Here is a 26,562-nt window from a genome sequence, read left to right on the forward strand (position 1 = left end):
GCCACACAGAGGAAATTTAGGTCCTTTTAAGGACCCTTCACAAAAATCTAATTAGTTAAAAAGGACCCTTCACAAAATTCTAATTAGTTAAAAAGGACCCTTCACAAAATTCTAATTAGTTAAAAAGGACCCTTCACAAAATTCTAATTAGTTAAAAAGGACCCTTCACAAAATTCTAATTAGTTAAAAAGGACCATTCACAAAATTCTGATTAGCCAAAAGGACCCTTCACAAAATGTTGATTGACCAAATCGGACCTTTCATGAACTAATTTGTTATAGATGAGTACGCAAACCAGAAATCTAATCTATATTGATGGATAAGTTTTGGTTAAACCATTTTGAAATTTCACAAAAAGAGTTGATTTTTCACTTTTTTTTTTTTAAATTCACAAAAATAGGACCCTGTAAAAAATCCTAGACAGACCCCTGGTACTTGCCACAACCAATTTTTTCACATGCACAATTACTGCTTTTTCGCGAGTCACTCAGTCACACTTTTAATGATATTATTATTTGCATAGAAAATACATACAACCAAAAGATGAGCAATGATCACATTATCACAAAGTTGGGTTTAACGAGGTTTTGTTGCTGATGTCTTCAAATTACATATCTCCTCTTTTTTGGTTTACTTTTTTCGGTTTACTTTAATTTGTTAACTTTTTTCGATTCTTCTTTATAATTTTCTTTCTTTGAATTTTTTAAAGAGCGAAATGCCATATGAAACGATTCGAAGCACATTGAGAGTTCCGCACGGGTCGACTAGTTTACAATTAAAACATTTCTTTGCATTGAACGATATTTTTAGTGACAACTTAAAATATTGTTGGTGACAAGCAGTAGGTTTAGTATTTTAGTGACAAACTAAAAATATTGTTTTCAATCAATATTTTTAGTGTATCACAGTTTTTTAAGAGAAAAATAGCGAATTTGTTTACAACAGAAATACGTTTTCAGCTTAAAACTTTTCTATAATTTGTTGCAAACCATAAGTATTTAAAAAATTTTTAGATTTATAAATGAATGTTCTTGACAGCAAAATTTTAAATTTAAAACTCTTATGACATGTGTATGACTACTCATTGTTGCATTAATTGCTTTTCTTGTAATGGTAGCTCACCTTGTTATATTTTGCTTTAATTTGTATTTTTAGAAGTGTGTGCAAAGCATGGATCAGATGGTTGCAATTTTATTTTCACAAACTCTTATTTAGATATTGTGAAAAATGTATATTTTTCTGGAAAAAAATACTTTCCATGAGTCATGGAAAGTTACAAGCAAAAGTGACGGAAAATAATGGATTTTCAGATTTACAATGTAATTCAAACCCTATTTATATCTTTGTAAGCATTCCAATGTAACACAATCCTTATATTTTATTTTTCTTATAAATCACTAAATTTTGTATTCTCTTGATGTTTCGAAATATATTATTAGTTTTTTAATTTATTTTGCTTTCTTGAATTGTTCATATTTATCTTCTGTTTTCTAGAATTTTTCTGAGCGAAAGAAAACAAATTCCACTGATAAATCTGAAATGAATGCTGTTGATCTAGCAAAGTTCAATCAGTTGAAAAAAACTGCTATGGAATTGTCCTTCAATGGAAAATTTGAAGAATCTTTAAAGGTTTTCAATCAAGCATTAGCATTAAACAGTTGTCCTAAAGTAAAGAAATACATAGCACACATTGAGGTAAGTAACGTCTGTGATGCTTTTGAAACAATGTAAATTACTCAAAAAAAGAGGGATGCAGAAATGAATTTCCAAATCCATGCATTTCTTCAATGCAGGGTGGTAGTACCTGAAATGTTAGGCAAAGTCATGAATTTCGATTATGATCGAAAATAGTCATGGAAAGTCATGATTTTTAGCAAAAAGTGCTCAAAAGTCATGGAAACTGACAACTGGTCATGGATTTTGAGTTTGAGAATATTCATATTTATCGAATTAATACAGATTAGGTACAAAATTTATGCATCTTAACAAACCATTTCTTACACTTCTGCACATCAGTCCCGCTTTTCCACACATTTGGAAATCAGGTTCAATACTCTCTTGTTTTTCTTTACTATGTGGTTCTGCTGTTTGGACATTTATAATTACATGTTAATAGCGTTATTTGTAACCCTCCTTATATGTCTAATTTTTGTAGTTGAGGACTTGTAGACTCATATATTGGTGCTCTCATTAGACTCGAAAATTTTAAGTCATTTGCATCCGTGTTGATTCAAGAGACTCAAAAATGTTTTTTATTTTCAGCAATGTCTTACATTAATGTAGATTTTAGAAGGTAAAATTTGTCTAAAGAATTGACAAGGACAGTTAAAACATCAATAAAATGCTGAAATCAAGGAATTTTCTCGGGTAAAATTAAAAAAAAAAAAAAAAAAAACCAAAAATGATGCAAATTCTAGATTTTACAAATTTAGGTATTTTTTAAACATTGATAGCCGAGTCTTGATCTACCACGCCATCTGAACTTGAATTTGTTTCCATTGGCCAGCTGGTTGAGGTACAAATTTGTATAAATCACCTGTTCCTTAGCAGTTGTCAAGCAGTGTATATTTTAAATGTAAAAATAATTCTGCAACTCTATTGTTTATCACCAAACTCGCCCAGCAACCACGCTATCATAATCCATCCAACGAAAAAATGAAAACATCCCGTGTAACATGCAAAAATCATCGCCAAAAAAAAAAGAAGAAAATGTCGTACATTTCACTCGGATAAAAACAAATCAAAAGTTTCTTTTCTTGCAAAACAATAAACTATGTTTACGGTTGCTTTGAAACAATAATCCTAGACTGAACTGCGCAGCGCCTAATGCACCAAGTGGCCATGCTACCGGAACCCAGCCCTTTTGCAAGTGAAGCAGATGGTTTTCCTTAGGCAATAATAAATGTTTCGCCAAACAAACAAAAAAGCATAAAATCACATTAACAGTAGCTTTCAAATCTTTACATGTTAAGTGCTGCATTGCCCGACTTTGCCCAATCTACCTTGAGAATAAAAATGGTGTCAAGTGAAAGTGACATATATTCAACAATCAGGCTTAAATAAAAGAAAGAAAACACTATGCAAAATTACTCTTCCAAAGAATGACGACAGATATTAAAATACTTTTAAGAAATTAAAATGCGAAAGATGGATTTTGAAAGTGTTACCATGGAAACACGAAATAAAATAAGTTAAAGAAATTAAATGCAAAATAAGGAAAGAAACAATGGATTTAAAAAACATAACTGTAGAAATGTGAAAATAAAATGGTTTACAACTTTAAAGTAATCAAAATGACATTTTCCGAACTTGATTTAAAAACGCTTGTAACTTTTTTCCTTTGAAGTAAGTTTTTCGACCATAGGTCAAGAGAGATCTGGAGTAAAAAATGTCGCTTTTTCCAATGGTGTCAAAAAGAAAACTGGAACAATTCCTTCACTTTTTATTGATAGATTTAATGAAGAAAGTAGTCCCTAAATTTCAGCTAAGCCTAAAAAAGTTTGAGCTAAAAACGCAAATTACTCCTGCCGTAATTAAGTTTGAGCATTGAAACATTGTTTAGAACGTGGAAAATTCTACCCTTTTTGACGATATATAATTAATATGTACAAGTAATTATTCACTCACATATTCGGGAATTTGTGTGAAATTAGGGCCTAAATTGGAATAAAAAAAGAACTATTTCTTGGATTTTTTTCGAATTACAGTCTAACCTCGTTATCACGACACCTTTGGGACCGTCAACAAAGTGTCGTCATAGCCGGAGCGGCGTCATAACCGGAATAGTTTAAAAATTCATACTTAAACATTAGATAACAGCAAAATTAGATTTATTGAAGAAATTAATAGCGTTTATATATATCTTTTTGTAATTAGATTAAACTAATGCAAATTTGAATTATTGGTAGATATAATAAAAATTATTTTAAAAAAAACTTAACTCTTCCCCCTCTCCCCTCAATTCTCAAATACTTTCCAATAAGTGTTTGCTAAGCTTTTGAATTACATTTTTAACACTCCTCTTTTCCACGAAATTATCAGTAAGAAAAAAAACAATTCAAGACTTTTCACTTCTGTCCGCAATTTGATTACATTTTGACGGCTAAGCCTCACCTTTCGAATGTGAAAAAATCCTTTGTAATTCTTGTATCCACTTTAGAGTTGTGTGTCCATTTTTAATTTAATGAAGAGGTCTTATCTCTTTTTTTCTCATGGGAGAAGCTTGTAGTGACCACCTACAGCTTCAAGTAGCTATGTAGTCCAGTCAATAGATACATTTTACCTTGCAAAAAATGGGGTCAAAGATTTTATTTTTTTAATTTGTACATATTGGTGCCGACATGGAAAAACCAAGTTATCCAACACGAAAGACCCCGGGAGAACTTTTGGGGGCCGAAAAACCACAAAAATTTATGACTTTTTTTGTTTTTTCCAAAATATCTCCGAAATGGTTCAACTTGGAAAAAAGTTTTAAATGTAAAGTTTAAAGAACATAAAATTTCCTACAACTTTTGTATTTACAACTTTTTTGTAGCACAAATAACAAGCTTGCTATAGCCTTTTGAAAATAGGCAGTTTTCCTCTACTCCAAAAAAAAAAGCTTTCACACTGAAAGCAAAACGTCATAATTATTAGAACTTCAATAGAAACTTTAGTTTCAGAGAGTTTATCGACAGTTAGAGTAGTTTGAGTTTCTTGCTCCCCCCCCCCCCCCCCGCTGGACACAGTAGCAATTCTGGCTGACAGATTATTTCCCACTAGACTCCAAAAACAAACGATGTATTATGAAACTGAAATACATATATACGCAGTCATTTAAAACACATACGACGATGCAATAATAATTTTAAAAAAACCTTCCCCACTGCTCATGAACTAACTTTTCTGATCTGACAGAGGTAGTCTTCATCAGACTCCAATAATAGATGATATATTGTTGTTTGCAACTGGATTACACAATATATACATTCATTTAAGAGATATAATTTGTACATTCTAGTCTAATTATTGCAAACAAAGATGCGATTTTTAAATATTAATGTGAGGGAATGAATATTAGGCAGCTAATAAGCAAACAATCAACACAGTCATGCATCCTATGCTCTGATACAATAATAATAATAAACCCTCCCCCACCGCTCACGAACTAATATTTCTAGTCTGACAGAGGTAGTCTTCAGTCACACTCCAATAACATATGATTTATATTGCAGTTTGTAATTGAATTACAAAATCTTCTCATTCATTTAAAGCACATAATTCTACCATCCATGCTATTACAAGCGAAAATGCAATATTCGAATATAAATGTGAATGAATAAATATTAGGGTGATAATAAGCAAACAATAGAATAAAAATGAGTAAATAAAGGTACAATAGTAATACGTAATGAACACTTTGAAAAAATTCTGCAGAAACTGACTTTTTGAGGCATGAAAAACCCAAAAGAATTACCTTATAAAATGAAAATGAAGAAGATTAATACATACATCTAAATTACAGAGAGATTCATTCAACCTTAAAGCAAATAGAGAAATAACAACAAAATGCGCTATTTATCTTCTTCAAAGCCGTTTTGAAGGTCCAGGTTCTCCCAGTTCAGAATCTGTAGGGGGTTGAAAGAAGCTTTAATTGTTCATCTCCTTGTTGCGGTAATTCCAAAAGCTCCTGGAACAAATTATCTTCTTCAGCAGTCTCATCCAAAGATGAAATTTCTGCAACATTTTCACAATTTGTGCCACTGCAGTGTTTGCATGTGCTGGAGCATTTTAAACCTGCCTTGTGACAAGAACAGGCTCCAGTACAATTTTTCTTGCAGGTACAAAGTACAATCTTCAAAAGATTCTGAGTAACTGAATCTCTTTTCGTGTCAAAATGCATTATTAGACCTTGCGTCCTGCATTCCCAACCCCATTTCTGTGGATCAATTATTTTGCCCAACCAACTATGAATTTGGTGGTAGAACCGATATAAGTGACAACGTCCAGCATGCCCCCCCCTCCCCGCACGTTGGAGGTAGCCCTGCAAGATTTATCTTAGCCCTGTATACTAGTTTTATAAAAAGATTAAATTACAAAGTATCCAAAGATAGGTTCAAATACTTTACGTCACTTGTGTATAATATTTGCAAAATGTTTTCTCCAGCTGCAGCTAAGGAAGGCATCATGATGACAGATTGGGTCCATAAATACTTCAATAACTTCCTTAATTTCAAGAGTTTTTTTTTTGACTATTTTGTACAACTTAATTTTGCCTTGGCCAAAGATTGACGAAGTCGTATCACACCCACTAGACGCATGGATGAAAAGAATATTGCTGGGGTCAAACTTAAAAGATTTAGTGGGGAAAAAAAACAAATCACAAGCATTCCTTCTTCCAGGTTTTAAAAAGAACAAGTTGCTGAAAGGCTGTCCTAAAACTGTCATCAGTCCTCTCGCTCACTATAACAACCTTTTCAATTTCTTTTGCCTTTGAAAGAGCAGTAAGTGAGTGAGTCGGCATCATCTTGAGTCTGCCTGACTTCAATGCCACACTCTTCGAAATATGTCTCAAGAAGTAGAATAAGACAATTCTTTTTGTTATAATTTGCCAGAAATCTTTCTTAAGGAATTTAGTTAACATGTTAGGTTCAACCATTACTTCAAGGGAAGAGATTGATTGCTCATTGATATAGCATTTGTGACAGGCAGTGTGAATTGTCACTTCTTTTAAGAACTTCAAAAAACGCTGATGTTCTTCATTTTGCCGTTTTGCGCTGCATCTTTGAAGATTTTCTGTTCCCTTCTCCTTCACAATCTTTATTTCGCATTCATGCAAATTGGTTTCGCAAATAATAATGATAATAATAAAAAAAAACACCTTGGTCAGGCGTAATCATTTCTAGGAAAAAAATTGTAATTCAGAACACACAAATTGATAAAACATACTCTCGCTCAAACCCTGAAGTGACCAACATGAGTATCTATTGAGTCGATTCATCTCATTTGGAGAAAAAAAAAGGGAGGGTGGATGGAATGGGTGTGTTTTGTTTAAATTAAAGGGAACGGAGGCATTTACCCTCAGCTGTGAAAGACAAATGGTTTCCAAGCTCAGACTGCCGGCGTTTCTCCTTTTTTCTTCCGTTATCCGATTCGCTTTCACGCACTTCGCTGAAGGGGTTCAGAAAAAGTGTAACTTTCAAGAAGCTGTAACTCGCTTGCTTTTCATGCTACAAAAATGTTGTAATGACAAAAGTTGAAGGAAATTTTATCCTCTTTAACATTTGCATTGGAAGTTTTTTTGTAATTTTAACCATTTTTGAGATATTTTGAAAATACTACAAAAAGTCACAAATTTTTGGGGGTTTTCGGCCCCCAAAAGTTCTCCCGAGGTCTTTTGTGTTGGATAACTTGGTTTTTTCATATTGGCACTAGTATACACAAATTTAAAAAATAAAATCTTTGACCCCATTTTTTGTAAGGCAAGCCCGTTTTTTTTTTTAACCTATTGACTGGACTAATGGTCTTTCTCTTCTTCTTTTGTTTTCCTCGTCCAGTATTACAATCCACCTGCTTTGAATTCCTTTCTATTGTCCTTCATCTTGTCAAAATCTGAAACCTGTACCTTTCAGAACTTTTCTACTCGCCCCTCGCCATTCTTAGTGTTGTCATGCCTGGTCAAATCTCTTGGCAGAGTCCGAAGGTCTTACAACAAACATTTCCAGGTGTTTTCATTATTTTACTGAAAATTTTTCAGTTGAAAAGAAATATTTGATCCAGTCTGCGTAGCTCGAAGTGTCGTCGTAACCGGAGTTGCACTAAAAAAACTGTCGTAAAATCCGGAGCCACTTAATATTAAAATAATACGGCATAAGTTCAGGACTTTGAAAAAGTGACGTGACATCCGGAGTGTCGTGAAATCCGGGTGTCGCGATAATGAGGTTTGACTGTATAGCCTATGTCACTCAGTAAGAAAGCACCTTTCATATAGTGAAAGAATTTTCTAAGTAGGTGCAGTGGTTCCGGAGATTTCCTCAAACATAAAAACACACAAAATTCTGCCATCTCTCTTTATAATATTAGTATAGATTTTACTTTTTGGGCGCATGACATGGCCAGCATTGAGTATACTTAGCGCAAATGTTTCCTGTGTTTCAGATTTCAATTCTTTTCCATCTTGTATGTTTTTGACACTTGGACATTATTTTAATGTGTGCTATCCTAAATAAGCTTATTTTTATCTTAATCATTAATGATTTTTTTTTCAGTTTCTACTTCTCTATTAAATTTTGAGAGTTTTTAAATTTAGTCATTCTTAAATAAGCACTTATTGCTTACTATAATTTTAAACCAAATGATGTGAGGTTAGTTAACCTTGTAAAAGGATAGGATGATAATAAATATAGAAGAGTACTCAGTAATCTCTTGAAGTTTTTTCTGTAACAGATGTCAGGAAAGTAAGTATCAATTTGAAAAAGAAAAAAAAACTTTTTTTTTTACATGATGGAGCATTTTTATTTGGTTAATTTTTCGACATAGTTGCTACCTATGTTCAGTCAGTTTGTGAGAGGAAACTTACTTTTCTAAGCCTTCTCAATAGAAAACTGCCGCAAGGGAAAGCAGCCACTTTTAAATTTCACCATTTTGAAACTCAATAAAAAGACTTCTTATTATTGTAATCTGCCTGTTTTCCGAATTTTTCATTAACTTTTTCAGATAATTCATTGTTAATTCATTGTTGACAAGAGGAATGGCGCCTGCTTCGTCTTGAACATCTATCATTGAATTGCCTAACCCACTTTCTCACATTCAAATTGATGAATTTTAGCTCGTTTAGCATTAAAAACCATATTATGGAAAAGACTTTAGTTGGTGGGCTCAGAAATTGTGTGAACCATTTGGAACAATCACTGACAAATGCCATCAGAACAATCTAGTTGGTAATGATGTCAGTGAAAAGATGATGACTTGTGTTCATGTATGAAGTTGCTGTATTAGCACTATGGTGCTAGTATAGCAAAACTGTACTTATTTTCCAGACATAGCTTGTATTTTTCACCCCATAAATTTTTTTATTATGCTTCTTATTGCTGTTAACTTTTCAATTAGTCGATGCTTTCAAGCCATTCCAAGCAGTTGAAAGAGTTTGAAACATCAGTTGAATTGGGAGAACAATTAGCTTTGCAAGGTAAACCAAAGGAATCTCTCCAAAAATTAAAATCTGCTTTTGCTGTTTGCCCATCTCCAAGAATTTCTAAGATGATCAAAGCACTCGAGGTATGTATTCTTGTTGCTCACCTAATAAAATAATAAAAGAGAGTGTAATAAAGTAGTGTTAACTTATTGCTTAGTGTAAATTTATTTTAAACTTTTGTAATAATTCATTGTAGTTTTCAAATCATACTTTTTTTTTAAGGGAAAGACAAGTTCTGACTCAGACATAAAAAATTCTGAAACATCTTCTATGAGACTGGAAAATAAAATTGTTGATAAAGAAGTTTCTTTCAATGAGGGATGTTCAAGTTATAACAACTATGAATCTTCCATAAAAAAATCAAAAAGTTCTGCAGAAAATATAGCCTCCTGCTCAAGAAATTACAAAGTAAATGGTTTTGGTATTATATTAATGTATAGTAGAACTTAGATTGACCAAAATGGTTGGAACTGAACCAATTCAAATGATCGAAAACTTTGGTTAAAATGAAATTTAAAAAGGGCCATCAAGAGGCCACCAAAACTTTTACTTTGGATTTTAACATGAACGTATGTTCAAGCCAATTACTGAATGTGATGTTTGCTTTAATTATGAGCAATAAATTTGTTCAATAAATGTTACAAATCAGAAAATCCAGTAATCCATGAGTATCGTTAAGACGGACTACATTTTGATCCACATCCTATAGCTTGTTGTTATTAATTGTCAAATAAGATGATTCACGATTAAGAAACTTATTTTACAGGTCCCTTTGAATTTGTTTTAACAAGACTCAACTGTATTATATGCACTATGTGTTAAAGAATGTGAAAGGCAGCAAAAGAGCAGCCGGTAAAGGGCAGGGTTCGAAAATATCATGATATTTTCGAAAATATGAAAAATATCCGATATTTTGATGTATATATCCGATATTTTCAATAAGTACAAACTAAAGTCTTCAAAATAGTACATGCATTCTTAAATCACTCTTTATTTTCTTGTATTATCTTACTACTATTATATATGCGAAAGTTTGTATGGATGTATGAATGTTTGTTACTCTTTCACGCAAAAACTACTGAATGGATTTTGATGAAACTTTACAATAATATAGCTTGTGCATCAGAATAACACAGAGGGTAGTTTTTGTCCTGTTATGGGGGGCAAAACCCCCTTAGGGGGCTATAACATACAATTTTCGTATAAATTCTCTAATATAGAAATGAAAAAATACTTGCACATATTTACATTATATGTCCATCGAAAGCTCTGATTTTTCTGCTGAAGATGGCATCTGTTCGAAATTTCTAAGTAGAATAAAAAACGAGTTATGAGCTTTTCAGTTCCATGTTCGAAGGCTTTCCTCAACTCAATACAGTATTTAGTGTATTATCTCAACTCCCTGTCGATAGCGACAATTGTTGTATTGTTGACTATCTTTGCTTTTCGTGACTGTTCAAGGCTTTTCTCAAGTCAAATCTTGAAGTAAGATTTTGCACAAGATTGGCAAATGATACATGATTTGACTGATCATTTTCCATTTAAACGGAACTTTAATGTAATTAATGGTTTTTATTATTATTTATGCTGATTGAACACTTACTCATTAACTAATCAAAAAGCAGATCGCCAAAATTTTTGCAGAAAGATTTCCATAGCTGATGCATTTGGCAGTTTTTTTCAACGTCGCTGTTTTTGAAGCTGAAGACAATGCAATAATGTTTCTCAGCTTTCACCATGTAAAGAAAGTATCGCCAATCAAAGAATCTTTAAAAAACTTTTTTTACTGTGTTAAATAATCCAGCAACTAAATTAGGCAAATCCATAAACAGCACAAAAACTTCCATTAATTTTCCTTTTTGCACAATTTCAAACAATCTCCAAATTTTACTACTTATTTTGGAAACATTTCGGATAAAACTCTTTAACACCTTTTTATGGTGACCAAAAGTATCTCAGCCTCTGGCGACAATATCTCTGTAACGAAAATTAATATCATATCGTTTTACAAAGTAAAGAAAGAAAGGGGGAAGCATCACCGAAGGTATCCCAAAATGATTCCTGCAAATTCGGTAAAATCGCACCAAGAGCCCACAATGATTGAAATTTCCCAAAATAACTAAAGCAAGTAAAAGGGATTACGAGCGCGGCTCCATTTTTTGAAACACTTCGTACTTCAATAGCCATACAGAGAAGGTTTTAGACTCCATGTTAAAAAAAAAGTATCAACAGATTAATCTTTTTAAACATGAGAAGATCTATTTCATGTTTTGGAAATTTGAATATGCTTAAATATAGCGCTTTTGTTCCTAAATCAATACTATTTTTTTCTTTATACTTATTGCTATTTTAGTTTTATGGGTAAGGAAGAAACGCGATTTTTAATCACGTCAAAAAGACGTGTTTTAAATTCTTTCATTTAAAACAGAAAACAAAAGCAAGTAACGATTGTTTCTCAGAATTGTTACTGACCCAGGCAACGCCGGGTATTTTTGCTAGTAATTGTATATGTAGACTTAAAATTAATGCTTCTTTCATGATTTACATTTAATATTTCATTTTATATTTATATCAATTTTAATGGAGTTAATTTAGCATTAGCTGTTTTACTCATTTTTCTTCTGCTAGCTACTTTTACAGTAATATGATTCAGAAATAAATAATATGCATTATTCGGTGCACAGTCATAAGACATTTTCTTTTTTTCTGAGCAATGTTTAAAATTTAACTAGGCACTTTTAATATGAATTAAAATTGTTACATTGCTAATAATTTTAGGAATATAAGATACAAGTAAAAAAGCAGCATTATATTACTTTGTTATATTACTGATATAATATACATCATAAAAATATAGTACATAACTTTTTGGTTATTTTTTATAATAAATGACCAATTTAATTATGATTAATATACTTTTTATATTGAAAATACCATAGTTGAAAAAATAAATATCGAAAATAACAAAATATCATGATATTTTCAAAATAAATATTGGATATATATCGTAATATATCATGATATATATCAGCAAAACCTTGGTAAAAGGGGAATTTTTTTCGTTAATGGTGGGAGAAAGAAAAGAAAAAAAAAAGAAATTTGCGTAGACTCATTACACTCTATCAACTTTGAAGAGATATTTTGCTTTAATCCATAATGTATTTGGTAACAATGTAGTAAACATAATCTTTATAGAGTGTTAAATAAAAAAAATAAATAATTTTGTTACCTACATGCATACATAAAAAACAAAAAACTTAATGAAACAAAACATTCCGATTGATCGCTTTTGAATTTAATAGCATTTTAAGAGCTAGAATAATGTACTATGTTTACTGATTGGTGTGAGGGGAAAATATAAAACAGAAATGATAGAAATGGCATGGATAACTTTTGAGTTACTCAAAAACATCTATTATTTACTAGGCATAAAAGGAAGTAGTGTGGTGTCAAGATGAGATTTTTTTAAAAATCCTTTCTTGTTAAAAGACATTTAAAAACTTTCAGTATTAAAAAATAAAATTTAGCGCTGAAAAAAAAGTCTGGAAAAAATTAAGACTGCAAAAAAAAAAAAAAAAAAAAAAATAAACATTTTATTCAATAATACAAAATTAAATTGAAAAATGTAGTTCTTGTAAAATATATTTAAAAAGGGTCTAAATAAATAAATAATCTAGTTAAATAAGAGTCTAGTTAAATTAATCTAGGTAAAACTATTGTAGTGCTAAGGCTATTTGCTTTTATATCATATGAGTACCACCCCAACTGATGAATATACAAGAAATTATTGTTTAAAAAGTTGTAAACAGCATTATAAAACTAAAAGTTCTCTAAAATTCGATGAAACCATCAATTCGATAAGACTGGATTTTGTATACAAAAAAAAAAAAAAAAGGCAACTGATCAAAAATGATTTTATTCACGTTAATTTAAACTCGGCTTGTTTGCAAGCGATAAATTTAAGATTTGATATGAATGTTCCATCACTAATGGAGCCTAATTTAGGCTTTAAAATTCTTTTAAAATTTTCCCCAATGATTTAACAGCCTTGGTTTTTTTCATTTTGAAATTTGAAGGAAGTTAATCAATTTCAGGGGAATTTTTCGTGGGCTTTCAAATAAGATTTGACTCAAGAAAATCGGATATTTGTTTTGGGCAGAAAGAACCATTTGCTGCCTTTTTTTGGGTCCTAAAATTAAAATTTGAATGGTTTGGTACTTTTTGGGTGTTTGAAAAACCCCTGCATCCCTTCTTCGGTGCACAAGTAACTCCCTGCCAAATTTGGTCAAGATCCGGTGCAAACTGCGGATTTATATAGACACACACATATAATAGTCGGGGGGCTACGGGGGAAGAAACTGCAAATTGTGATAAAATTATGAAACTCAGCATGCTTGTAGACATTGTATAAACAAAAATTTTAGGAAGGGGAGGCATTCTAAAATCCCCCGCAAAACCCCCCTGGTAGCCATTTTTGGTCCAAAACCAAAAACGGCGATTCTTTTTAAATTTTCGTTATTATAATTTTTTAAATCATTGGGTTGTATCCATTCCATGGATGTTTATTACATTTTTTACTATTTAAAACTCCAAAAATGTCTAATTTCAGCAGGGCTCATAGTCCTCCTATATCTCCTATATTTCCTATATTTTTACAATTTGTCAGATATTCTCCAATATTTCCTATATTTTCTCACTAACTCCTATATTTTTTTTGTCAGATGTTAAATGCTACCAAAAAATGCAAAAACCTTTGATCCATTTTTTCTGCTTTCTCCTCTGCTTTGTCGATGTTGGTATATGTATTAAATTTCTGTTTAAATAATTTTATTTTTATGAAATATACAAAATATAGATGATTTTAATTGCAACTTTTAACTTGTTTTCAATTATTTTTTCCTTTTAATGATTTAACTTTAATTGTAACAGTAAGTCATGTTAACTTTAAGTGTACGGCTGAAAAGATTTTAAAAGCTTTTAATTTTGTCTCATATAATCTTACATGTAGTTCAAATGAATGGTGGTAGCTCAAACGATTGTTTTTGAAAATGCTGTGTACAGATTTTGGTATCAACTCAACTTTGAGTACTTCCAATGTTTGAAAGCTTGTAGCTTGCTAAAAAATGTAACTATCTCAATGAACAAAGCCATTTTATAGGATTTTGTCTGCTTTTTTCAAATTTGCTCTTTTTTTGTGTGTAGATTTTTTTAAGAATTTCAGGAATCGGTTTATAATGCCATTACAATGAGTGCCGGGTAATTGAATCAGCTACTTTAATGGATTAAATCCTCAAAAACAAAGCAAAATCTAGTTTAAACGTTAAAAAATTGCTGAATATTTGAATCTAACATGCCACTATAATGAATCAAGCGTATGAGATGGACCATTTCCTGCAAACGTGATGCATTAGCGCAGTCTTTTTTTCTTCGGCTTCATTTAGTAAAATTAGTTTTTTTTTTCTGTAAGTAGTGAAATGGAGAGGAAGCAGAGTGTTGCACACTTTTTGTAATGATTTTCTTGGGAAAAGTCCAACAAAACCAGTGAGATGAAGAGAGACATGGAGTGGATGGGACTTTGTGCTCTTGGCTTTCTCATCGTTAGTGTTAGCATTGAAGGATTGAGGTACCAATACCCAGGACTAAGGGTAGATTTATGACGTTAAAAAAATAATGTCCAAGTTAATTCTTACCTAGTTCTAGCAATCAATAAGAGATGTATTTTTCGAAGCACATAAGTTATAATCTAAATTTTGTAATTTCTTTTTCATACTGTTTTGCAATAAAATTCTTTAAATAATCAGCGAATGAATATTTTGAGTGAGTAGTATACATCTAATGATATCTCTTTTGACTAAAAACTTAATTTAAAGTTCTCTTAAATTGTATGTAGAATTCTACCTTTAGAAATAAAAGAAAAAATGTACTCACAATTTTGGTTAATTGAATCTAAATTGTTTGAAGCAAACATGATTTATATAAGTGGCTGTGAGTAAAGAAATTCATTTGCTCTCACATCTGTTACTCTTCACATTACTATCACTTCATGCATTATAGAATTGTATTGATAATGGTGCTCAGTTTTTCTTTTTTTTTTTGGTACGGTACTTTAAACATATTAGATTCTATACTTTTTCGAAATTCCTATATATTTTCTACCAAACTCCTATATATTTTTCCTTTTAAACTCCTATATATTTTGCTACCAAATTCCTATATTTTTCCTTTCAAACTCCTATATATTTTTTTCCACTTGCTATGAGCCCTGTTTCAGAAATAACTTCAAAAAAGTGGTTTTTTTTAAAAAACCGATATTTTTAAATTGTGAGTTCTCTGAAGTGAATTTTTCCCCCCATAACAGAATTACAGGTTTCTGAATTTGAAGATACATTACATTTGTGTTATATCAAAGTAGGGTTCCAGTTATCCGAACTCTAATTGTCCGAACTGTCCAATTATCCGGTCATGATGCCCCTCGTTTTTAATGACTGAGCACGCATAATTGAAAATTGAAACTATTTGCGAAGGATATAATAGAATAAGGACTTGAAGAAAAAAGAGAGAAATTAATTTCAAGACAACATAATTCTAATAGAAAGAAATTTAAAGTTGAGTTTAAAATTTCTGTTCATTATTATTATTACTATTGTTGCTGTTGTTAATTCTCCGTCACCCAATTGATCATCAGTAAGCTTTTTCTCATTATGTATAAAAAAAAAACATATATATAAACAAATTCAAGTTTTGCAGCACCGCATCAAAGCTGATGCTTTTAAAATTAAAGTTTATTAGATCATAGATTTCAACCAACTTTAGTATCTTTACTGAAACTCTGAAGGAGTTGATTTTGTGTGTGTGTGGTTTTTCCCCATTTTATTGCTATACGCTATACATATACTTTGGTAACTATGCTGGATGGTTACCAGTTTTTATTCAAGATCTTTGAAAAAGGAACGTTTGTTCTAAAAAAAGACAATGAACGTGTTTTCTGTAATTGCAGGGGTAGAAGTAGTCCTACATATCCTATATTTCCTATATTTTCAAAAAAAAGCATCAAAAGTGTCCTATATTTCCTATATTTTTTAGCAGTTGTCCTATATTTCCCATATTCCCATAGTTTGGTGTAAATATTTTTAGAAAATGACCTTGGAAAAACCTTTAGGTCACTTGATTCACACATTCTTTCAAAGCTTGACAACAAATAACTCAACAACAACTAGAGACTAACTTCAACTGCTTAAATATACTATTTTTTTTTTTTTTGGAATCTGTAGCTCAACCTGTCTGTTTTAATTTTGTTTTAAGTGTCGAGTATTTCTGACAATGTTTAAAATTGTTTTAAGAGAAAGCTTCAATGATCCATATTTTATAACAAGCTCTCCTAACTATTGATGAAGTACTTTGTCAGTGAATCGGTACAAGCACCAAAATGTGGGGAAGATTCATTTGATATAAATGTACAAAAAAAAAAAAAAAAAAAGCCTATTTGAAATGCTTAATATTAGGTAACTATGCAAAAAAGAAAAAAAGATGAATGAACTCTCCCTGGTTTGAAAATTTGAATTTCTTACAAAAGTTGGTTTACTTATTGTAACGCTATATTTTAAGCAGAATTGGTTATTGAAAATTAAACTTTTCAGAAACAAAAAAAAGTTGCATCCTGTATATTATAAAGGAATGATTCAAAGCTACATCATCATCTGAAAAATATCTAGGCAATATATTGCCCTAAGTACTAACAAAAAATTCTCTAAGCAAACTAACAGATGGAGTCAAATCTTTACGTACATTATGTTAAAATTTTTGGGGAATGGAGATTTGATGGTACTTGGAAATCAATTATTCATTTTGGGAAAATGTTTTTGAAATGATAAATATAATCAGCTTTCTAAATACCAACACTTAGAATTTTTAGTGGTGAAAGTAATTTTAGTCATTTTGCCTTTTTCTCAGTTTGTATCATCTGTTGAAAGACATTTTTCTCGTAAACGAAAATATACTGACATAAGAAAGGTCCTCTTAAACATTGATGCTATAATGAGATTTTTAAGGTTAATTAAGATGCTGTGATTGGGAAAGCATTACCAAGAAAATCCGTTTTATTACAATTTATTCTCGAAATACGAAATTCACAAAGTAATGGAAAAATCTTATAAAGACGCATAACAGTCAGAGGCAAAAGAAAAAGTTGGTGCACCTTCAAAAAAAGAAAAAATAGTGAAATTTAAAGAGAAACGGAGAAAAAAAGGTTTGACAAAAGCTTTTCAAAAATATAAATAATTAATAATTGTAAATAATTGTATTAAATATAAATAGATGTCACATTGTTTAAATTTTGTTTAAAACTTTTTTACGTAAGTAAACAGTTTTTTTTATAAGTTATTCTTTCAAGAACTCAGGAAACTTATTCTAGGTTATAATTTTTATTTTAGTTTTTTTTTTAACTGTATGCAGTATGATTAATTGAAATCATTGATAATAATTGCTGCGAGAATAACTAGATAATATAAACTATATGTATTGTTTACTTTTTCAAACAAAATTATTCATAAAACGTGTCATATTTGTCCTATATTTTTCATGAAAAATGTCCTATATGTTACAAGTTAACCACTTCTACCCCTGTAATTGGATCGGATTATGCTTATAGCAAAACAATAGTGATAGAGATGGTGGGGCTATTGGATTTTCACAGGTCCAACTGCATTAAGAAGATGGGTGTTGGCTGGTCTTCAAATTATCGATTTAATTACACAGTTTGAAAAAGTTACTTCTGCTGATTTAAAGAAACGCTGTATATGCGCAATTAAGAAATGTTAAGTTTCCAAAGCATGTTTTCAAGAAAGGTCTTGAAGAGAAATAGCTAAACATGAGAATCCATTTATAGAGTCATCGAAAGAATTGTTCTCATTGGAGACGAATGTAGCAGTAGACGACGAATATGTGGAGCAACTGATGAAGATTGGGCAAGTTGAGGAAAAAAAAACAGTGCAACAAATTTATAGAGAAAAGAGTTGTGACTCAAAAGTCACTTAATGTTCACGGGTAGAAAAACAATAACTTTTTAGCATTTCATTTTCCCAGAACAATCAACAATCAGTAAGTCTGCTCTTTTACTGAAAAGATTAAAATCCGATACAGATTCGTTTTCTAAGCTTTTCATTATTTGCAATACTGTAAATTTCAACCAAGTTGAATTTCTCCTCTATGAAAATCAACCTCACCCTCCATCGATTTCAATAAATGGAGCTCTTTGAACGGGAAATAAGTCTGGTCACTAACATTCCTGCTCAGTGAGTTAAATTATAGTATTCCTACTGATGAAAACAACTCGAGAGAAGAAGAAAACGAGTTAAGATGGGATGATGAAGATGCAAATGATGAATGCTAATTTTAAAATAAGTGCAAGGGCGATACATTGTGACGCCATTGTCTATGATGGTTCTTTCATCGTTCACATTTAAACGACCTGAGACAGAAAATTTTTCGGTGGAGTATCTGCATTCTCTTCAGGATACAACAAGTAAGACACATAAGAGGAATAAGAGAAAGATATCATTTTAGAGAAAATGGTTTGCTTTCTAAGAACTGGTTCAGTTTCTACGACAGATAAGACAGAATTGTTTTCCATGATTGCACTAGCTGTATGATCTTATGTCTGCTCTTAATGATGTGACGGTGATTTTCATCGACTAAGATATCTCTAGTGTCATAAAATCACGAGGAAGCTAATTTCTGGATCTTCGTTCATGTTTTGCATGCTGCAATAAGAGGACACATGAGCATATTCGTTGGAACTTTTTACAACAATGCTTCCATCAGCTGTACAAAATGGGGGTAAAGAAGATTTTGGAGCTGGAAAACACTTTCGACTTATACTAGTCCAAGACTTAGCGTACAAATTCGGTCAGCAAAAATCAGTTGTTCTAAGAGAATTCCACTCATTCTCAGCGGAACTCTCATGATTACCTCTTTTCTTGCAGGTCGGAAAAAAGTGACGATGTGGAAATGATGAAAAGACTATCTTGATGTTATTGGTGTATTTTCATATATATCCTAACCTAAAAAAAATGCACACCTAATTAAAAATTTCAAATATCTTAGCGATTCATTAATCCTTGCTACTACTCGTCTACATGCAACTTGCCGTCCGTAAATGAAGCTGGAAACTTTTTCCACCAGCGAACAATGATCAATGAATAACTTACCACCCACAGCTGAAGCCCTAAGGCAAGTTATTTAGTGCTTATCAAGGTGGACATCAGTGGGGCAGTATGTCCAAAAATTTAGCCTTAACTTCAATTTATGATTGGGGTTTTACAGTAACTGATGAAAAGCACGTTCTTATTTGTTTGAGTTTGCCCGAAGTTTCAAGTTCTTGCTGAAAGCGAATTACGTTATGCAAGGCAAGTGAAAAAAAAAATTGCTCTCAAATAAATTGTGGGTGCATCAAAAATGGACTTATCTAAACACCTATGTGTAAATACTGCAATGGAAAATGTTATGTACTTGAATAAATTACTTGTAAATTCAAACGTTTTAAATTGCTTTCTATATAATTCTTGTATGCATCACTTAAACAGATTTGTATTGCAATTTAGTTGTAGTTTTTGTAACAGTGAATTATATTTCAATAAATAACAATTTTATTAATAGTAAAAATATTGCTAGCTTTATTAACATAGCACTAAACTTCTTATTGTAATAATTAAATATTTCTTCCTCTTACATCGTTCAAAACATAGAACAAACACCTCAAATCGCCTAATGAGAAAAAACTTGAAACTTGCTTTAAAGCGTTTAATAATAATTACGACTGGAGTTCTGTAAAAATAACGTCCGTGCCCCCTCCCCCTTATTTCAAGTGCACATATGACTGATAAAACTGCAGAATGTGAGTGAAACTCCCAAAATATTGCGTACTTCATTTCCAAGTGTTTGAAGTTTTTTTTGTTTTTTTCACCGATAATGAAAATTGATTTCGTTTTAACTAATCAAAGTGCTATATTTATTCTTAAACAACAGTTGAAATGTTTGTTTCAAGTTTTGAAAAATTACTAGCTTTGTTTATGGTTTTTAATTTCTAGTTTTATTCTTAGTTTTGTAATCAATTTTTAAGAGTAAACTTTAAAACATAGGTTCAGATTTTCTGATGTTTCGGATTTCTGGGGTTCAGATTATTGGGTTCTACTGTAAATGAATTGATTTTCCTCAACACAGTGCTTTAAAATGCATAAAAAAACATTTCTCAAATGACTCCTCAAGAAATGTTAAAAACTTTGATTAGTTAAAGTTGTGTTTAAAAAAAATCAAGTTTTTAAAATTAATTTTAAAATTAGGAGGTTCAGAGATATTTTGATGACTTTTTACGCTTTAGTAAGCATAATAGAACTCCCAAAAGAAGATACAGTGGGTATTTTTCAAAAAATAAAAAAAGAAAAGTATTTTTGGATTTTTGACCAAAAATGGCTGCCGGGGGGGTTGGGGGGTTGGGGGGGATTTTGAATTGCCTCCCCTTCCAAAAATGTTTGTTAGTACATTGTCTACATGCATGCCAAGTTTCATGATTTTATCACAAAATGCAGTTTCTGGCTATATTTTCTACCATAGCCCCTCTACTATAATATGCACATATATTTTTTTCTTTATTTATACAGATTTTACAAGATTGGGTTCAGGATGCAATTTGCTTAAGAATGTGCTACTGTGTTTGTAAATTTTTGTGATTATAAATGTATGTTAAACTTGCTTTTTTAAAAAAAATTTATTTATTGCTTTGAAACATTCTCTTTCTATTCTTTAACAAAAATTTTCTTTAGTTTTTTTTTTTTTTTTTTTGAAAAAAAAAAAAGATTTGCAGAGTCATAAATTTTATTTATTATTCATAAAATTAGTTTGATCTTCTTACTTTCCAGGATTTATCGGTTAGAAAAGTAAGTGACCCTTCATCACTTAGTCCTGAAGAAGTAGAAGAATTCAAAACTCTCTATCGTGAGGCCAAAGTGCGTGCTGCTGAAGGACAACTGGAAGATGCTCTTAAATGCTTAAATAAAGCTAAAAACATTTGTGAAACAGAAAAAGTTTTGAAACGAATAAAAGAATTAGAGGTAATTAAAAATATGTACATTTTCCTCTGTTCTAAAGTTAGTGGTGTAAGTAGGGTTTTCTCAAAGGGGGGTTAAATTTTTCTCAAAAAAAAAAAAAAAAAAAAAAAAAAAAACACTTGTTGCCTCCACTGTCTTTTAAAAAGTAAACAAAGTTGAACATTTTATCTAATGCAATAACAGTGGCAGACAATCTTTTTAAATTGAATGGTTTGTAATCTATACTGCTTCAGTTCGAATTGTGTCCTAGGGAAAATATTTTTTCCCAAATATAGTTGCTCACTGACCAATTTTTAAGTCTTGTAACTACTATATAGACCCACACACAAAATAAAACATTAGAAAAAACTTTACGAGACTACCTAGTACACCAATTTTTTTTATTATGTAAAGATTTTTCTAAGTAAATATTTCCTTTAGAGTATGATAATGTATTTAAAAATGTTTTTTTTTACTTCAGTTTTGAACCAGATGAAAATATTTTGTCTTTTTATTTCCTGTAAGTATTATATAGCACAAATTAATTTTAATAAGTAAAAAAAAAAATAACAAATTTTTCATCTGATAATAGAAAAATAACTATTATAAATATTTAAATAATATTTATAATATGGCTGACAGTAACATTAACATTACAGAAAGGATAAGGGAACTATTCACAAGTGCTCGTATATATCTTGTTTTCAAGTGCCTTAGAACAAAATCGCAGGAAAAGAGAAATCTTAATTTAATAAAAAAGTTTCAAACATTGTAATTGGTTTGCAGTTATTAAGTTTAGTAACAGTTAGTTTAAAATACGTTTTCACGAGTGGAAGACTGATAAAATTACAACACCTGCTCAAACAAAGAAGGTTTCACCACAGCAATATAAAATGTTGCGTTGCTCTAAAATTTTAGCTAATAGGTAAGCCAAAGCAATATTAATTGTTCTGCTTAATTTTTGCATATTTTATCGTATTAGGTTCAAAAATGAATTGTTAAGAAAAGTCTTCCTTTCTTTTTTTTTTCTTAACATAAAGTTAAATACAAATATTCTGTCACTATACTATTATTTCTGTTAATAAATTCTCTATTTCCTCTTATTTTTATTAATTTATTTTTTCCTGTGATGAACCTATCATGAAATTAATGTACTTATACAACTATCAGTGTTTGCTTGTTGTTTGAAATGCTCCATATTCATGCAGGGAAAATTCAAGGATTACTCCCCCCCCCCTCCCCCCCCCAAGAATTAAGTGGTAAATATTTTAAATTATAGCATTGTTGAAAAGTAAACGATTTCAAACAATGTTCGTTTCATTAAATTAAAAATTTTGTTTATATACTTTTCTGTGGTCTTCTTAATCCTATTAGCAGAAACTTTCTAGCCAGTCTGTGACACTATTTTGGGCAGTTGAAAATAATCTGCAACATTTTTAGTAGTTTTATTTTAAGTTTTCGTAAAACACACAAGTCCTTTGTAAAGGTCAAGACTCAGAAATTATCTCCAATAGTTTATGCATGGGCAAACATCCAATTCTGTTTTTAGAAACTTAGGCAATTAATAGTCTCGTCTATTTCCATTTTGCAAATGACCAAACATGGCGTCCACGCGAAAAATTCATGATTATAAATAGATTTTTGAATTTGTTACATAAAAGTAGTAACGAATTCAAAATCCATAAAAAACTACAATTTATATGAAACTAGAGAACCCGACAGACGTTGTTCTGTTCAAACTTAGTAAATTGAAAAGTTTAAAAACTTCAATAAACTATCCAGTGTTTGAACTGTTTTGTTGAAAAAAAAGAAGTAAAAAGAAAATGTTTTAAGCTGCTTGGTGTCAGAATGCGTACATTTATCACAACTTGATTTATCTAATGCCCACTGGGCAGTTGTTCACTTTTTTTCTCCCGTACTTGATTGTTTGTTCCTTCAGTCATACTCAAAGTATAAGAAGCGTCCTCAGATATTAAGTGTAAAAAACTAACTACCCATCTAGAACAAACAGAAAATCCCTCTGCAACATCCCCCATATGAAAAGGAATAAAACAATCAGAAGGATATCGTTTAAAAAAATGATAAAGGTAGAAACAGTTCTCTGAATAAGAGAAAATCATTCTCACCTCCCCCCCCCCCCGATGTAAAATAAACACATTCTTTAATCAAAGTGAAGAAACACTTTTTGAAAACAAAAAATACAATTACATTAACAGTAGCTTTAAAATGTAAACAAATGATCACTCAACTTTATTGTTTAAAGCCAAAGTTGCCACGCCACAACGTTACTGTAATTCAGCGGATCAGTGAGCGAAGCTAACTCTGACCGATTAGCGGTCCGATTTTTTGAACGAAAACTTTTTAAACTTCAAATATTGCGTAATTTGTTCTTTCCACCAAAGATAAAGATCTTCCACTGCACTGATCTTTTGTGTACAGAACTACCCTGTTGTAATTTATCTGGACGAAAATAAAATTTGTTTCGTCTTTAAATTCCATCATCTTTTCCTTTAAGGGTAATCAAACTAATCAGTTTATTATTAAAGTATTCTTGACATTGGTGCCAAAACTCAGATGGATTTGAGCTGAGAAACAAATGTTGCTGAGGACTGTACTTTCTGATCATTTGGTTAGGAAAACCTAAAGCAGGGCTCCCAAATGGTCTGCTTTTCCCGCCAAAGTCCGTTTTTTAGAGTAAAGTCTGCTTTAGACCGCTTTTTAACATTTTTTTCCGTTTAGTCCGCTTTTATATTGTTTTTACTCTAAAATCAGATTTTAAAAACTTTCATTACATTAAAAGATACTATGTGCTGATGTTTGTTACGCCCGAACATGCGGCTGTGGCGCCGTTTTTCTATTCGGAACTCCAGCGCTCGAATACACTACCTTGCGGTGATTTACAAAACTGCCGAAGAAACTAAGACATTGCCACGTTGCGTTCCATGTGTGTCTGTTGATGTAAACACAGGCAGTTTGTTCTGAGTATTTATTAACGCAATGGATGTGTCTTAGTTTGCTTTCAGCTACAGAAATTAATTCGTCCCTTAGTAGTATTCTCGATCTTCTCAAAATAATGTTAGTTTTCCTTATTTCCTTGCCTTATTAAAATGGTGAAAGCGAAAACTCTGGATTAACAAACTTGGATAACGTTATACAAAGTAAAAAATTTTATTGTTTTGTATGGATTTGTAAGAATATGGGAGTTTTTTCAATCTTAAATTAATTAAACTTACCATATTTTACAGCAGCATTTAGTTGGAATGGACAGTATGCAAAATATTTTCTTGAATATATTATCGTAGAACAAAATGAAAAATGTTTAACCGAGAAAGAATTTACTTTATTCCCTTTTATTCTCAGCTGAAAGGTTTCGCCAAATTTGTTTAGGGTTATAGTTTTAGTATTGTGCGAGCAAAGTAGCCTTGGCGAGATTTCGCATTTTTAGTTAAACCATTTTTAATTTTTATCATGAGTGGAATAAAATGGTAGTAAGATTACAGAATTCGATAAGTGAAAAGAAATAATGGTCAATCAACTGAAAAGAAAACTACCACCATATATCCGTGAGAATTTTGTTGATGATTTGCATGACATGACACAATTAAATCGTAACTCAGAAATTAGAAAAATCGAAACAGAAAATTTTTAAATTAACCGATTCGGGAATTCGAGAGAAATAACTCAGCTACAAATGCGAAACAATAAGCGCTAGCCAAGCAAGGCAAAAAAGTATCATATTCTTTCGATAATAATTTGTAATGTCATATTGAATTTTCTAGCATTAATTGTTATTCTTGTCAGGCCACAATTATTATTTAGTTTTATCAAGAATTGATAAATATCGAATTCAACATCGTGGAAATAGCTGCTTAGAACTACGAACTACGTAGTTTGCATTAATCTTTGACGTTTAGTAATGCTTCTTGAATTCTCATTTCTTTCTACGTGGGCCAGAATATCCACAAGACTTTGAAAATAAATTTAAAAAGAATAAAGCGAAAAAATCATACGTACGAACAAAAATCACAACACTTTTAGCATTTTCTTCGTTACCATGTGCATTTGTTTTAGTTTTTAAGTCCGCCATTAGACAGTGACTTCAGTGCCCCCTATAGTTCGTTGGAGTTGCGAATTGAACCTGACGTCATTACTCCTCCTTCAACCGCTGTAACATGGAAATCTAGCAAATGGAGAGGTTTGGGGGACGAGTTATGACGTCAAATCAAAGCATTTTGCTACCGAAATTTCTCACGGGTTTGTACGCTCTTGAAAAACCTTGAAAATAATCAAGACTGTTTCATCAGTGCAAATTTCTGAACTTGTGTGCAATATGTAGCATCGCGAAAAATTACTTCCTGCGTTTGCCGAGTTCAATTTTTTTGCATCTTGTTAATATTTTGATGTTTTTGACAATCAGAAGTTATTTTAATATTCATTAACTTAGATTAGCTTATTTTATGTTTAATTCCGATAGATAATGAACTACGTTTTTTTCGGAACCATGGTTACATCAAACTTTCTTCGCCGAAAATTGATTGCTGGGTTTTGAGATTTCAATCTCTTTGCATCTTGTAAATATTTTGATATTTTTGGCAATCAGAAGTTATTTTGACACACTCCACCATAAATTAGCTTATTTTTTTGTTTAATTTTAATAGATAATAAACTACGTTCTTTCGAAACCATGGCAACATTGAATGTACTCGCACTTCGCGGAAAATTGCTTGTCGTGTTTGAGATTTCAATCTTTTTGCATCTTGTTAATATTTTGATATTTTTGGCAATCGGAAGTTATTTTGACATACGCCACCATAGATTAGCTTATTTTTTGTTTAATTTTAATATATAATAAACTTTCTTATTTTTGGAACCATAGCAGCATTGCACGAACTCGAACTTCACGAAGAATTGCTTCTTGTGTTTGAGATTTCAATCTTTTTGCATCTTGTACATATTTTGATATTTTTGGCAATCGGAAGTTTTTTGACACACTCTACCATAAATTAGCTTATTTTTTGTTTAATTTTAATAGATAATAAACTATTTTTTTTCGAAACCATGGCAACATTGAACTTACTCGCACTTCACGGAAAATTGCTTGTCGTGTTTGGGATTTCAGTCTTTTTGCATCTTGTTAATGTTTTGATATTTTTGGTAATCGGAAGTTATTTTGACATACGCCACCATAGATTAGCTTATTTTTTGTTTAATTTTAATAGATAATAAACTTTCTTAGTTTTGGAACCATAGCAGTATTGCACTTACTCGAACTTCTTGAAGAATTGCTTCTTGTGTTTGAGATTTCAGTCT

The 26,562-nt window shown here is 31.1% G+C and overlaps 1 protein-coding gene across 1 annotated transcript in view; it reads left to right on the forward strand.

Moving 5' to 3' along the window:
• Positions 1 to 26,562, forward strand: part of LOC129235267 (DNA excision repair protein ERCC-6-like) — a 206,350-nt gene that overhangs the window by 28,817 nt on the left and 150,971 nt on the right. The window contains exons 4-6 of the mRNA XM_054868983.1: positions 1,495 to 1,695; positions 9,088 to 9,255; positions 21,085 to 21,276. Of these exons, the coding sequence (XP_054724958.1) occupies positions 1,495 to 1,695; positions 9,088 to 9,255; positions 21,085 to 21,276 (561 nt within the window). The remainder of the gene's footprint in view (positions 1 to 1,494; positions 1,696 to 9,087; positions 9,256 to 21,084; positions 21,277 to 26,562) is intronic.

This window comes from Uloborus diversus, chromosome 1 (genome assembly GCF_026930045.1).
Source record: "Uloborus diversus isolate 005 chromosome 1, Udiv.v.3.1, whole genome shotgun sequence".
NCBI classification, from domain to species: domain Eukaryota; kingdom Metazoa; phylum Arthropoda; class Arachnida; order Araneae; family Uloboridae; genus Uloborus; species Uloborus diversus.